The sequence below is a fragment of the Pinus tabuliformis genome, chromosome 3_2 (genome assembly GCF_031772625.1).
Source record: "Pinus tabuliformis cultivar Carrire ecotype Pingquan chromosome 3_2, CPIR1, whole genome shotgun sequence".
NCBI lineage: Eukaryota > Viridiplantae > Streptophyta > Pinopsida > Pinales > Pinaceae > Pinus > Pinus tabuliformis.
This window is the reverse complement of record NC_142302.1, coordinates 585,273,650-585,288,999: the sequence shown is the minus strand read 5'-3', so window position 1 is coordinate 585,288,999 and position 15,350 is coordinate 585,273,650. Positions and strand designations below refer to the sequence as shown.

Below are 15,350 nucleotides of genomic sequence, written 5' to 3'. Positions count from 1 at the left end.
ATCAAAGTCACCTCCCGACCATACCCACTATTTAATGAGATGGAAACTATCCAGCAGGCCTTCAAAAATAAGAAATTTGTCAATTCTCTTCGCAACTTTGTCTTCTCCAATGCAACGATTTATCTAGGTGGGGGCAATTTCAACAGGGTCCACATCCACATGTAGGATTCTATCAATTTTATTCAGAAAGTATTCAACAAGTAGATCTAGCCTTGCCTTTGGGCCCCAAGACCCAGCTTCACCCAGAGAGAAGTTCAGGTCCCCCTTAAAAAAAAGTGGTTGGAATTTATGAGTGAATTGCTGAATAGCTTGTCCTAATACTCCTTTCGATTTAAGGGGGGGGGGGTGGGGGCGTATATGTCAAGGATAGAGATAAAAGAGCCAAGTTTTGTAGAAAAAACCTCTGACCCATGGACATGCTTCACATTTCAAGAGTTCTTCACTTGAATAAACCTCTCATTCCATCCCACCACTACCCCCCTTGACCTTCCTTTTGCATCTAACCCTATGAAGGACTCTCTACTCAAAACAACTTCTAGACATCTAGACATTAAGTCACCATCTCCTAGCATTTCTTGCAGGAAAATTAGGTCTAGGGAATCGTTGTCAATTGGCCTATTCAAAGCATGTCTTTTGGAGGGGCGTGCCAACCCTCCACAATTTAGAGATAACAATGTCATTTTATAACCCCCCATAGGGCTTTCACTGCTCTAAGTGCCCCTTTGATGGTTTGCTATTTGCCAGCTGCTAAGTCCTCTCGAGCCAACTTTTTTGCTTTTGTGAAATTTGATTTCCCACCCCTACCTCTACTTTCCCCTAAAGTGATGCACAACTTTCTCAAACCCTTCGACAATCCTTCAGGATGATGCAAGATTAAGCATGATCGAAGGTTATATACTATGTCACACTGCTTTGAGTTTTTAGAGGATGATGTGGGGGTTAAAGTCACAAGGGATGACCATCCACTTAATAATAGACTAGTCTAACTAATAAACAAAATGACTTTTCTAGTCAGAATTCACCAAATACAAGTTCGAGCAAGATTGTGATTTCTTGTTATTTAAAATGCACTTTTGAAAGCATAAGTGAATTCAACTCCCTAAAAAACCCACAGAGACTAGAAATTTGTAGATTAAACAATTTAAACTTATAATTCTTATTTTGGATAAAATTGACCAATTTTTTTTAGTAAATAAGCCATTTTGTATATTAATTAGACTACATACTTAATAATTATTGATAATTAAATTACAATTCAAGAAACCTTATTCCAAAATAAACATGCGAATAAATTAAAATTCTAAATACTCTATTCCAAAATAAATACGCCTATCAACATAATTACTTAAAATACAATCAAAATTAATAACAAAACATAAAACAATTAAATAACACATGAAATTATATTTATAATGGTATATCGAGAAGTAAAATAAAAGCGATCTCAATAACATTTATGAAATAAATAATCTAAATTTTTATTTTTTAACCTCTAAATACATTAGAATTGGTCAAATTATAATTAGAATGAATCTAAAAACATAAAAGAGTTACACAATTCCAAAGAATCCTCAAATTAAATTTATAATGGTAAAAAAAAACAAAAAAAAAACAAAATAGTTGAAACCATTCAAAGAAATCCTCAAATTAAATTTATAATGGTAAAATTTGTATGAGAGACCTCTAAAAAGGCCGTGATCATATGAGAGAGACAGCGGCTTCCAAACGAAATTTGAAATCCATTTTTCAAAACAACCCGCACATGGTTCTTGTGATGTCTTGCTCTGGAAGCTCCCGCCACATTTCAACTCCAAACCAACCATTCCGAGCGGGCGAAAGACCCGGCATTGGGCGCCATATTCTTGAATTTCAAATTTGAATTTCATCTACTCACAGCCCTCCGATTCAAACAGAGAGAGCCCACCGGTCAGAGTGCCCAGTGAATATATAGAACCAAATGTAACAAGCTTCTGCACCAATTCAGTTCATCCTCTATTAGGTCTCGGTCCAGTTAGCGCATCTGGGCACTTGGCTATCTCTCCATTTTCGCAGAAACAAGGTAAGATTCGATCCCTTGCAGCCTTCATTGAATCTCAGAGGGAAAGTGTTGCAGTCCCAGTACATAAAATATGCGCTTCTTTACTGAATTATTGTTTATCAGTCTTTCCATTTCAGATCAACAATGGTGGTTATTGCCGAAGAACCCCTTTTGGTAGAAAACCCACAGAGGTTTTGTATGTTTCCGATCAAGTATCCTCAGATATGGGAAATGTATAAGAAGGCAGAGGCTAGTTTTTGGACTGGTAAGGATATATAAAGGATGAATGCAACATGTTTGTTTGAATGTGTGTATATATATTGAGGGTTTGGTGCGGTTTTTGCAGCTGAGGAAGTTGATCTGTCACAAGATCTTCCTCACTGGGAAAGATTGGGCTCTGGTGAAAAGCATTTCATCAGTCATGTTTTGGCTTTCTTTGCTGCTTCTGATGGGATAGTTTTGGAGAATTTGGCTGGTCGCTTCATGAAAGAAGTTCAAGTTCCTGAGGTGCCTGTTCAGCATTTAGGATATTTTTCGTTTGTTTTCTTTATTATTGGCTCCAATCTTGCAGGGCATGGATTCAGACATTTGATGTCTTAAAATGTTTTGTTATGGCTTGCAGGCACGTGCATTTTATGGGTTCCAGATTGCAATTGAAAATATTCATTCAGGTCTTCTTCTTGTTCTTGATCTGCTGGTATTCTATAACTTAAATTGATTAGTGCGTTTTCTTGCTTCATATGGTCTTATGATGACTCTATTTTGTTGAATTATGTACAGAAATGTACAGTCTTTTGTTAGAGACTTACATCAAGGACTCTAAAGAGAAGGATCATTTGTTTCGTGCTATTGAGACTGTTCCCTGTGTTGCTAAGAAAGCAGAATGGACTCTTCGCTGGATTGATAGGTAGCAAGCATTGTTTTAACAATTTAAAATAAGATCTACATGTTCATGTTTTAGCCCTTACTTTTTTATTGGACAGCTTCATATGTATTGTTTGTAACGGCCTATAAATATTATGCAGCTCTGATAGTTTTGCGGAAAGGGTTCTTGCATTTGCTTGTGTGGAGGGTATATTTTTCTCTGGCAGGTGTGCTCATTCGTCCCTTCTATTATTAGTTCCTCCTTTCTGCTCTGCTTATATTCTATATTCCGTTTTGTTTATTTCTTTCCGTGGATGTTTACTCTGCAGCTTTTGTTCGATCTTCTGGCTGAAGAAAAGGGGTCTAATGCCGGGCCTAACTTTTTCAAATGAGCTCATTTCAAGGGACGAAGGCCTTCACTGCGATTTTGCTTGCTTGCTCTACAGGTTTGCTGATTTGGTTGGGGCCTGAGTATTTAGATTTGATTGATAATTTCAAATTTGATTTGTTATCTTTTTGTTCTTAAATGTTTATATTGAGATTTAGCTTGTTTTGCAGCTTGCTAAATCATAAACTCAGTGAAAAGAGAGTTAAGGAGATAGTTTATGATGCTGTTGAGATTGAACGGGAGTTTGTTTGTGATGCTCTCCCATGTGATCTTGTTGGGATGAATGCTATACTCATGAGTCAGTACATTGACTTTGTTGCTGACAGGCTTCTGGTATGCATTTGTTATTGTCAGGAATAAGTAGGGCTTTGTATCGTACATGCACATGATGTAATGTTTTACCAATTTAATTGGGCAATCTCTCTGTTGGCAATTCAGGTTGCATTGGGGTATAGCAAAGTGTATAATGCACAGAATCCATTTGACTGGATGGAGCTGATCTCTCTTCAGTAAGTATTTGGTTTTTATTGTTGATTACATTTCCTATGTGTTTGTATTTACTTAGAAATTTGTAATTTTAATTGGGTTTCTTTTCAATGAATGTGCAGAGGGAAAACAAATTTCTTTGAAAAAAGAGTTGGAGAATACCAAAAGGCCTCTGTTATGTCTGGTTTGGGCAACATGGAGGGAAACCATATATTTAAATTGGATGCAGATTTTTGAAATTTGATTAATTAGCTTCCCCATCTTGGGAGGGAAAGGATGGTGGCCCATTGTGCTTGTACAGAGATTTTCATTGAGTAAAGTTTTGATGGCGTTTGAAGTTTCAAAATCAATCCTATCTCTTCCATTGTTTTGATTAATTAGATTGGGCTATTCCTTTAGGTTAAGGGTGGCCCTTTGTGCTTGTACAAAAGGTTTTTTAATGAGAATGAATGCATTTGGGGTTTCAAAATTAAATTTCCTTTTTTTTAATGTTTGTTAATACATTTGAGCCAATTATTTCAGGATCTATGTACGACAAACAGAAAATTGTTTACTAGTAAGATAATAAACAAATTGCCCTAGCATACAGGATGTCAATTTTCATGATCGTTAATACATCTGAGGCAATTATTTCAGGATCTATGCACAACAAACAGCAAATTGTTTGCTAGTAAGATAATAAACAAAATGCCCTAGCATTCAATTCTTGAGCCATTTGAAAATTTATAAGCTACCCACTTCTTCTTTGTATGTAGCCTGGAATTGAACCCTAATATCAGGATTTGGCGCCAAGGACCTTGAATAAATACCCTATAATGATATATTATGACTTAAGGCCATTAAACATACTCTTTGGTAAGTAGTCATAGGTCTCTGATCATAATGCAACGAATACCAGTGAATGATGTTTATATAAGCCAATTCATATTGGCATTTCTCCAAACAGTCTATAAGCAAACTAAATTAGCAATTTAACAATCACGACTTGGAGCCTCGAACAATGTATATCAGAAATAAGATTCATGAGTTCTATCATTAAATGCACATGAAATTACTCAACACTTGTCTGCTATATGTGGGATTTGGCATCATTTGGCATCAGCAGAACAGAGTTTTGAGAAATAAAGACCAGTGCCCTTGATATATTGCTATGAGGCAATGGAGTGTTGGCTTAGAAGAAACAACCGACTTAATAATTTATATGATTAATGGAACCAGGTGTGTTGACCAAAGAAAAAATTGTTGAAATACGAATTTAGGTAGTTGAATTAACAGAGTACCAGAGCCCTTTTTAGGTTGAATGGGTTGAGGTATGGATGGAGGAGCTTGCTTTGCTGAAGAGAAATGACTTTACTTTCTAATAATCTTCTTTGGTAATGATGAAATGTAGTCACTATCACTGTAATATTAGTATATATAACAAATATTAATGGGAATTCACCAATAATGTATCCAATAGCCATGGGATATACCAGGAATTCACCAATAGTGTATCCAATAGCCATGGGATATACCAGGAATTCACCAATAGTGTATCCAATAGCCAAGAATACAACTACTTGAGTCACCAAAGTATATACTGTGAAGTAAACACATTCATATTACTCAATAATAAATTCAACCTCAAGTGAGAACACCATCATATACCAAATTAAAACTTCTCTCAGAAAATCAAAAAAATAATTCAATACTTTCCAAAACTCTATATATATATAGTATTAGGGTGATTTGAATAAAAATGCCCACCTTCAACTTTCTAATTCAGAAAAATAATTCAATACTTTCCAAAACTCTATATATATAGTATTAGGGTGATTTGAATAAAAATGCCCACCTTCAACGTTCTAATATTCATTTTTAAACTTTTTCCTTGAAACTAGGTTGGTTATAAAATATACCTTCTAATTAAACTATTTTATGGGATTTTCTTGAAACCTGACTATAAAATATACCTTCTAATTAACTTTTTCTTTTTAAACCCTAAAAATTAACTGTGTTTTATTTATGATAAAAATAAATTCAAAATCATAATTTTAATATATATACACCCAGTGAAATGATCCTCCCCTTTCCTTGTTGACCTATATAGCACTACATATTGCATGTGATTTATGAGATCCATGAAAACTGCCCACTTTCCTAGCTTAAGGTTCCTCAACCAAGAATTTGCTTGTATTTTCATGATGCTTTCATGAACTATGCCCGTCAATTTAGTTGAAATACATTACAAAATATTAAATATAAATATATTTGTCTCATAATAAATATGCCTTCACAATTGCTGAAATAAACTTTAAACATTATGTCCTATCTTCCCGTTTCTTAGATTAAGTGAACTTACCACATATACATGAAGAAATGCTTATCTATATTCAATGCAAGGTGTATATTAACTATCTTAACACATTTCAAATTTATATAAAATAATATATGTTAACTATGTTAACCTATTTCAAATTTATATGTAATAATATCACATTTTATTTTATGAATTTGGTTGGATTATTTATATAGATATATATAAATCAAAAGAATTAGTAGGAATTTGGTATTAAATTGAAAATCTGGTCATAATCTTTGCAAATTTTACTAACTATTTTAAATAAATGCTCGGTATAATCTTTACAAAAAACTCTTAATAACAACATATACTTATATAACATTAAAGGATTTCAAAGTGTGATAATTTATCTAGCAAATGGTGATCTTGCTTCATCAACTTCTTGTAGCTTAGTTTCATCATCATTGTCTTGTTGTTCCTACCCCCTAGACTTTTTTGGTCTTTTTCTTTAGTGGTTTTTCATTGGTCTCAACCTCTTCCAAAGTAAAATTTGCTTTGGTGTTGGAGTTTCCTTCAACCTTTGTTAATTTAATGTACATCAATTGGAATCTCTTTATTGAACTTATTGCCACAAAGAAGTTCCCTTGAAGGTAGATGGTAATGCCTTAGTTTGTAGATCAACAAAGTATGATTTTACATCTAGGTTTTTTTATGTCTATAGCTAGCACCTTGTCCATTTGCTTGACAATGTAAGGTCTTAGCATATTTTGGATGTCATCGACTAGAGTGGCAATTTCCTTTAAGTGCATCCTTGAATGAGATAGATCCATAGAATTTGTATTAGGGTTTCTAAAAGCTATAGAACATCTTGACAACCTCAGATTTAATATTATTGTAGAATCCTTTGCCAAGACATCTTTTAGTTGGAGAGTTTTGGAGAACTTTTCCTTCATATAAAAAACTTGATGTGTTGTTGGTATTCTTGTTTTCAAGGGTGGGGGGTTGGGAGTAGCAAAGCCTTTACCCTCGTTTTCAAAGGGCATGGTTTGTGAAAATATGGGACTTATTTTTTTAATTCCTTTATGTATGAAGCTTATTTTTAATAGTGTTTTATTTTTCCAAAGAATAAATTTACATTTGGTTAGCATAGAAGTTATTAATGATTTGAAGATCAATAATTGTTACTTTATGAAGCATTCATCCTTCTTCCCTAGAATTTCAAATAGAAGGTAGATTGACTACCAACCTTCTAGTTGGAAATCACATGGGACTTGAACTTGAATTTTTCATTAACAACATGCTTTTGATGAATGGTCAAAAGCAATTAAGCTAAACCTTGGGGTTAAGGTGGATGGTTTTTACAAACACTAACATAACTATTTTTTGAAATGAATGTTAAATAGAAATCATGCTAAATGTAGAGGAACAAATGTTTTTCGTTGTTGGTTGAGATAGTAGAATGATAATTTCTCTAGCTACACCATAATAATTCTAAAAAGGAAATTTGATACATGGGAAACCATTAAACATAACATGAATGCTATCCATGGAAACATATATACATTCATGTAACACCCTAGTTTTGATCCTCAAATTAACAATGTAAAATTGTATATATTATGAATGGTCAAGGGCTCCATGATGTAATATGTAAACTTTGTACTTTTTAAAATAATAACATGAAATACATAATTGACTATAAGATTAACATAAATAGAGTTGTAGGGGGTGATGATCCCACAAGAGAGAGGGTTGAAAAGGGATCAAAGGGGAAAATTCCACATGCCTATAATCCCATGTCATTTTCCTAAGGTATTTGTCATTACTATATAATCCCCATTTGACTTATTACAGACCAATCATTGAATGCACGTGTGTGGTTGGTCAAAGAGTCATTTCAACTAATTATTGAAGCATGGGAGTAAGTATAACCATGTAAGAGGTGGGCGAGAGAGAGCTCACTTAGTTATGATAAGATGGGATAAGTACAATCATCTTTGATAAGAGTGAGATTCATGCCAACACTAGGGAGAAAGGCATTAAAGGAAGAGGACCTTCAATTAAACTAATGATTACTTTCACAAATGAGGAAGATTTCACTTGTTTTGTTGCATAGTTAGCATGTTATTGGACATATTGTTGTCATTAATGTCAATAACAAAGGGAGATTACATATGTCCAAGATAATGATTGCAAGATCAATATTGTTGTCATTGATGTCAAAGAAAGGGAGAGATTACAAAGGTCTAAGATAAACATTGCAAGAGGAAGATTGTTAGAAACATTGCTTAGATTCCCATTTTTTTGATGCTCTTTGATTTTTTGTTTTTTGTTTTTTGTTTTTTGTTTTTTTTTTGTTTTTTTTGTTTTGTTTTTGTTTTTTGTTTTTTTTTCTTTAACTCTAGAGCATAAGATATATGGTTGAATATCTTATTATGAGACCTTTCCAATGGTATATGGCACTCCCTCGAACTCCAAAGGAATGAGAAGATATGAAAGATCTTGTTAGGTCAGTGCAACCATAAAGTACAGGTCAACCCAACTAGTTAATTTACAAGTCAGCCACAAAGGTTAATATATAAGCACTATAAATAAAGGATAAATGAGCACATTTCAAGACTACCCAAGAAAGAATATATTTGAGGTGCACAACAGAAGTTGGGGAATATTCTTGGGGTTTTAAAGGTGGAGCAAAAATGTAATTTGTATAGTGAACAAATGATCTTGGAAATTTTGCTATAACTTTTATCTTGGGATGTTTAAATTATTGAAAGTTGGAGGAGATAGAGGGGAGATATTTGTATACACGTGGTAGAAATTTTAGAATTTGTTTCATTGCACTTTCAGAGATATGATGTGAGGAAGTCAGGGTCCCCAAATTCTCCTTAAATTTGCTTCAAACATGTCAGCTTGGAATTTTCACTATAACTTTTCTTTTGCAATATCTTAGATTGTGAATTTGGAGGAGACGAAGGGAAGATATTCATTTACCTATGGTAGAAGCTTAAAAATTTGGTTCATTGTAGTTTCAGAGATACACTTTGAGGAATTTAGGGTTCTTGAATACTCTTGAAATATGCTATAAATAGGTCATCTTGGAATTTTTGCTATATTTTTTTAATATGTTTCAGATTGTAAAATATACAAGAGAGAGAGAGAGAGAGAGAGAGAGGTACAAGTGGTAGAAATTTTTGACTTTGATTCGCTATAATTTCAGAGATATGCTTCGTGAAAGTTAAGGTTAATTAATCTAAGTTTGAAATCAACTTTAAACAAGTTAGTTTGACATTTTTGATATAACTTACTTTTTGGGAATTTTATAATTGTAAAAAAATTAGAGATCCAAGGAGACATATAGAAGTGCCTCATATAAAAATTTCAAAATCCAAATTTCAAAATTAAATACATGGCATATTGTACAAGTTTGTTTTGGGGAAGAAACTAAAATCAACCAGTTTTGGGAGAACCATACCTGGTGAAGGTAGAAGTAGTAAGTAGACCTAGTGAAGACAAACACAACACGCGTACATGGTAATAGACTTGGTGAAGATAGAAGTAACAAGCAAACTCAATGAAATAGGTTGGTGCTTAAAAATATTTGCAGTAGAGGGGGTTAGTGGATCCTATAGGTTGGTGTCTACAAATACATTTTATAAATAAGAATTCATTTATATCTTGTGTTCCATCTGTTAGATTGTTTGGTTATGTTTCATGGATGTTTAAATAAGTAAGAAATTAGATTATACTAATTCACCCACAACAAACCCTCTCCAGTATAAGTGTGAATCCAACAATTGGTATCATAGCAGGTTCCTTTAGAAGTAGTCTAACCTTTGAAAGAAATATCTTAGAGGGACCATGGCCAACCATGAAGGTTATTTTAAAAGAAAAGCTCCATTATTTGATGGAACAAATTATGACTTATGGAGGGTAAGGATGTGGACTTATCTAATGTCTCTTGGTTTTCACAATTGGCATTTTGTAGTGGATGGTTATAAATATCCAAAAAATTCTCCATCTGATCAAGATGGTAAGAAGGCTTGTGCAAATAATGAAAAATCCATTAATGATTTCTTGTGTAGCATATCAAAATCATATTTTGTCAAAGTAATGGATTGTGAATATGCAAAGGAAATTTGGACAAGTTTCAAAAAAACTATTAAGGAGATGACAAGGTGAAGAGGGAAAAACTTCAAACCTATAGAAGATAGTTTAAGAGTTTGAAGATGAATGATGAAGAAGTTGTTGTGGCCTATTTCTTTCATGTGGATGAGATTGTCAATACTATTAGAGGACTTGGTGAAAAAGTTAAAGAATCAATGATTGTACAGAAGGCATTGAGATCTCTCCCCTTAAGATATAATGTAAAGGTATTAACTATTAAAGAAAAGAAGGATCTGAAAAATTTGAAAATGGATGAGATGCATGAGATTCTCACTATGTATGAGATGAGGATAGAAAAATGAAAGTCAACTTTGAAGGAAGACACTTTCAAAGTTTCAAAGAATATAGAAGAACTTAAAGCCAATGATTATTCCATTAATGAATCAAATGCAAAAAAAGTACAGTTTGTGAGAAATTTGAAAAAAGGATCTAGCAAATACAAAGGTAAGCTATAATTAAAATGTTTTAATTGTGGTATAATAGGGAATTTTGTTGCTAAATGTCCATATGCAAAATGTGAATATAGTGATGATGATGAAGAGCATGAAAATATAATCAATTTTTATAGACATAAAAGAGGAAAGTATTCCAAGAAGAAATGTTTTTTCTTCCAAAGAAGATAGTAGCTCCTTGGAAGAGAGTGGCTCCTTTAACATTATTTCTTTCTCCAAGCTCTCCATCCTTTCAATCATTCTAATTTCCTTATGTACTTATTCTTTGTGCATAATCTGTGCAAGATTATTTTCATTCTCTAGACTGGTTATCTTTTCCTTAAGCTTGTTTATTTTTGTGGTTTGAATGGACATGTCTTCCATTGCCTTGAACAATTTACTTGCCTCATCACGTGGCTGAGCTGCTGCTGTTGTTGAACCTGTTGCTGATGTAGATGCTGTGGCAGCTGGTAGTACTGTAGCCAGTGGAGCTATACGAGCCAATGAAGCTGCCAAGGTGGATGGTACTGCTGTAGTGACTGTTGGAATGACAGTGGCAGTCTCAAGGCTGGCTTGTTTCAGCTGTATCAAGCTGTCCAACTCCTTCTCCATTTCCTTCAGTTGATCATTAAGTTGTAAAACAAGGTCCATCATTTCCTCCTTATGTGTTTGGCTTTCTAAGACCTCTTTTTTCTGTGGGTGCTCTGAATGAGGCAATTTGAGCTGGTTTTTTAGAGAAACAATGTCCTCATTCTTTTTCTTTATCAACTTCTCAGCAGCCTTGATATCATTGGGATCATGTCCCAGCTCAATCACCAAGTCTTCTAGTGACTTGATTATGTTATCTTTGGCCTGTGAGGAGGCCTTTTCCAGTTTGTACTGTGCAGTGATATTATCTAGTGAACTTTGCAGTTTGTGTGCAGTCATATCTTTACCTGTCAAGGTGGAATAGATCATCTCACCTGCCTGCTTGTGAAACTCAATTTGGTCAATGGGATGAACATCCCTGGCCAAAACCTCAAAATCTGTTTTCCTATAGTCTGCTGATGTTTTTGGCTGCTGGACTATAGGTTGCATGAATGACATCTGCATTTTTCCTGTTTTGATGTCAAAGGCTGACATCAACCTGTTTTGATTTGTAGGTGTCTGCTTGAAGTATTGGGCATAAGTCTCAACCTTCAACTTCTCATTCCTCAACTTAATTTCCTTATATCTATCTTTGATATCCTTCTCTTTATCCATAGGCCTAGTGAATGAAGAGACCTCAATGCTGAGCTGTCTCTCAATAAGTTGGGTATTTGAGGTAGAGGGCTGGTGTGTTTCTCCTAAAGCTGATGGGACTTTGCTTCTTCCCACCATTGTGTTAGTGTCAGTGATTTCCACTGAGTCAATGGTGTCTTCTTGTTCAGTTAGAGGATTAATTTTGGGCCTCTTCCTGTAACTGATCTCAAACTGTTCATCTATGGTTTCTATGGCTGAACTAGAACCTTCTTCCCTAGTTCTCTTTGCATTTCTTTCTTCATTTTTTGGAGTCTATAAAATAGGAGGAATATTCATTGGTTCTCCTAATTCTTGAACCTGCAGGAAGGAACTTGTATCAATATGTTTTTCTACATCAATTAATGTACTATCTACATCAACTACAGTACTATCCATGTGTATCAAAGTGTTTTCCAACCATTTTGACTGGTTGGAAAATCTCTCAATGTCTGGCCTGGGATGATGGATGAAAGGACCCAATTTAACCTTGAGGCTGAGATTATTTATAACTCCATGAGGGTCATATTGCCACATAAAACTGTTCTTGAATTTCATCTATTGTAGAATCTTATCTGCCTCTGGTCCGACTTCCCTATTATTACAAATAAAGGGACCCAATTGGTTTTTCATTTTGAATTGATTTTTCTTCTTGGCTGCCAGGAAGTTAACTTCATTAGAGTTTACTATCCACTTAAAGTACTCTAATGCAAATAACCTCATGGGGAGGTATTTGGGCAGTTTGTAGGGGGGCAGTTGGCATCCATATATCTTTATCTTTGTGTGGTGCTGGTATAAATACTAGTCTCCCACTTTACTATTTTTTGCCATCTGTAAAACCCTTCTAATTTCCTGACTGATCCTAGGATGATAGCTACTGGTTAGCATGCTTACAACATGAAGCACAAATGAATCAATGAAGTCTTTGTAGGAAAAAACAGTGGAGTATTATTGGATCACTAGTGTCCAATATACGACTGATCTTGGATTGCCTTTGGTGTCCAATTTCTGAATGTTAATTGGAAACTTGTCTGACTGATAGTAGAGGAACGTGTGAAACAAAACTGGAGAGTACTTGAAAACTCTCCCATTTGGTATTCTAATGAATTGTTTGTGAATTTTGTCTGCTATGAACTGAGCATAGTTATAGATTATAGCAGGAGGCTTGCCTAGGCAAAAGATAGAAAGGAAATCCAGGACAACCTCATCCACATGCTCATCTGTGGTGTATCCCAAATGCAAGAGAGAATGGTAATAATCTGTCTGCCTCTCTCAGAAAAAATGGTGACAACATAAGGGGGACTATTTGTTGGAGTGTGAGACTCTTTAATGATGAAAGTTTGGATAATCTGAGCCTTCTTGGGTATGTCTAACTTGGTATAGAGGTCAAGTAAGCCCTCAATAGAAAGTGGGGTCTCATTTTGGCTTGGCTGGATTTGCAGCATTTTATTAATGGATTATGCTGTAATGGTGAACAAAACTTGCTGGTCAGGTGTGACAATGGATCTTTGGCTGGGACTGTAGCAATCTTGGCAGAAGTGGATGATTTCTGGGAATGGGTGTACGAGTGGGAACAAAGACTTGGGAAAATTGGACTCCCAAAGGTGTATATCATCGTTCTGGTTTAAATTTTTTTCCTTACTCCAGTAGTGGAGCTTTAGAAGGTAGGCAGGGGAAGCAATGTCCTTGATTTGAAAGTCCCGGTCTGCTAATGCAAGGTGGTCGATATCCAGGTGAGGGGTTTGCAGAGGTCTCACGTCCAGAGAGGTTTGGGAAGCCATAATTGGGTTTACAGATTTGAATTAGGCTTTCAGTGGTTTCAAGAGTGAGGTTTAGAGGTTCTTGTACAATGGGAGGGTAATTTACAGTCTGTGAAATAGTGTTTGGGATGTACATCAGATTCATTTTCAATTCAGGAAGGTTTTTTAATGAATTTAATTAATTAACCACTTAATTACACCTATATGTTTTCAAATTGAAGGGCCGTTTTGGTTTTTTCCAAGAATACCTGGAAATTGGCGATTGGCATAGAAATTGGGTTTTGTGGTAACTGCAGAGGGTACTGAGGCTTGAACTGGTTATATGCTGCTTCAATTTGATGTCCGTAACGTCTTTGGGCGACAAAAGGTGGTCAAATTGGTCGCAGAGGTTTAGGGTGTCAGAAATGGATAAGCAACAGTTTGTAGTGAAAAACGAGTGAAAAGAGAAATTTGGGGCTTTTTCAGCCTTTTAACGGGTAACAGTCACATTTTGGCGCGGAAATTATTAAAGAAATAGTGGGCGATTTTCGGTTTAGGCGGGGAGGTGGTTTTGTGCGCCATCACATTGCTTTTGGAGGGCGGGCAGTATTTTTCACAAGCACGCGATGTAACCTGGGACTGCCACATAGCAGAACAATGCCTCGCCAAAACCGCGAATCTCACGTGCTCTTGGGTTTTTAACGGTCAGACGATGAATCCGCGCGATATGGATGTACATTGTTGGATCTGGGGGCATGAGATCGGAAGGCTATTTCATAGTTGAGTTGCACGGAGGGAATCAGGAAAGAGATTTGGCGGGGCTCGGGATTTGATTACAAATAGTTGTAATTAATTAACCAATAATGTCAGGATTTTCAATATAAGCAACGGGTTAATAAATGTGAGACCATGGGTTATATGGCGAGGTTTTCCTTAACTACACCAAGGGTTGGTGGGTTAAAAAGGTTTGTCGAGAAATAAAAAGTGGGGGGTGTTAATTACATAATGCGGGTGCATAGTAAACAAAAACTTAGGATAAGGGGGTTTTGTGGGTTTTTTAAGGGAAATGGGGAATTAATAAAGGGGTAAGGTAATATTTGTAATGGGAAATGGGTTTCACACTAGGGAAAAGGGGTTTTGGGAAGGGGGAGTGATTTTTGAAGGGTAATTTCTAGGGAAATGTGTGAAACCAAGGGGTAAAGGTCAAAATGAGGGGAAAAGGGTATTTATAAGTAATGAAGGGATAATGGGGAAATTATCAAATAAGTATGTGGGGGTGTAGTGAAATGAGGGGAAATTAGTAAACAAGCTTGGGGAATATCCTTTCTTTCTCACAATTCCACCTGCACATGAAAAATAAGATTTAGCATGATAAATGTGCTTTTGACTTAGCAACCTTGTGCATTTGCAACATTTCTTCTACCTACCCTCTATTTACCCTAACATTTTTTCTTCATTTCAATGGGTGCATTTGAGCTTGCAGACCCTTTATTTCCTTTTCTTTTGACAAGCAAACTATCTAATTCTAACCTTATAACTTCCAATGGTTGAGATTAAACAGATGAGCTCATTATCATTCTCTACCTAACTACTGATCTGCCAAGGTTAAATAGTTTGACTAGATCTTTATTTCTCTATCTACCAACATGAAATTTAAACCATGAATGAATCAAGATTAAACTGTTTGATCATCATGGATTGT

General features: G+C 35.1%; 1 protein-coding gene across 2 annotated transcripts; it reads left to right on the top strand.

The window, feature by feature from the left end:
- Positions 1-1,893: 1,893 nt before the first annotated feature.
- On the top strand, positions 1,894-4,250 carry LOC149181917 (ribonucleoside-diphosphate reductase small chain-like). Of its 2 annotated transcripts, none has more exons than XM_089418438.1 (10): positions 1,894-2,059; positions 2,176-2,303; positions 2,385-2,545; positions 2,661-2,709; positions 2,819-2,945; positions 3,064-3,129; positions 3,232-3,348; positions 3,461-3,623; positions 3,729-3,799; positions 3,899-4,250. In XM_089418438.1, the coding sequence occupies exons 2-10, from the start codon at positions 2,183-2,185 to the stop codon at positions 4,011-4,013; spliced, it is 990 nt and encodes a 329-aa protein (XP_089274564.1). In that variant the 5' UTR covers positions 1,894-2,059; positions 2,176-2,182; the 3' UTR covers positions 4,014-4,250. The 2 variants fall into 2 exon arrangements, with proteins under 2 accessions (XP_089274564.1, XP_089274563.1); XM_089418437.1 differs by having other exon boundaries at positions 1,904-2,059; positions 2,162-2,303.
- Positions 4,251-15,350: the final 11,100 nt, after the last annotated feature.

What these genes read in the sequence shown, in the direction of transcription:
- LOC149181917 (XM_089418438.1), top strand. Translation starts at nt 2,183, where the DNA reads ATGGTGGTTATTGCCGAAGAACCCCTTTTGGTAGAAAACCCACAGAGG. An exon ending in AGAGGCTAGTTTTTGGACTG is followed by an intron (nt 2,304 to 2,384) that starts GTAAGGATATAT and finishes CGGTTTTTGCAG; the next exon opens with CTGAGGAAGTTGATCTGTCA. An exon ending in GGTATATTTTTCTCTGGCAG is followed by an intron (nt 3,130 to 3,231) that starts GTGTGCTCATTC and finishes TTTACTCTGCAG; the next exon opens with CTTTTGTTCGATCTTCTGGC.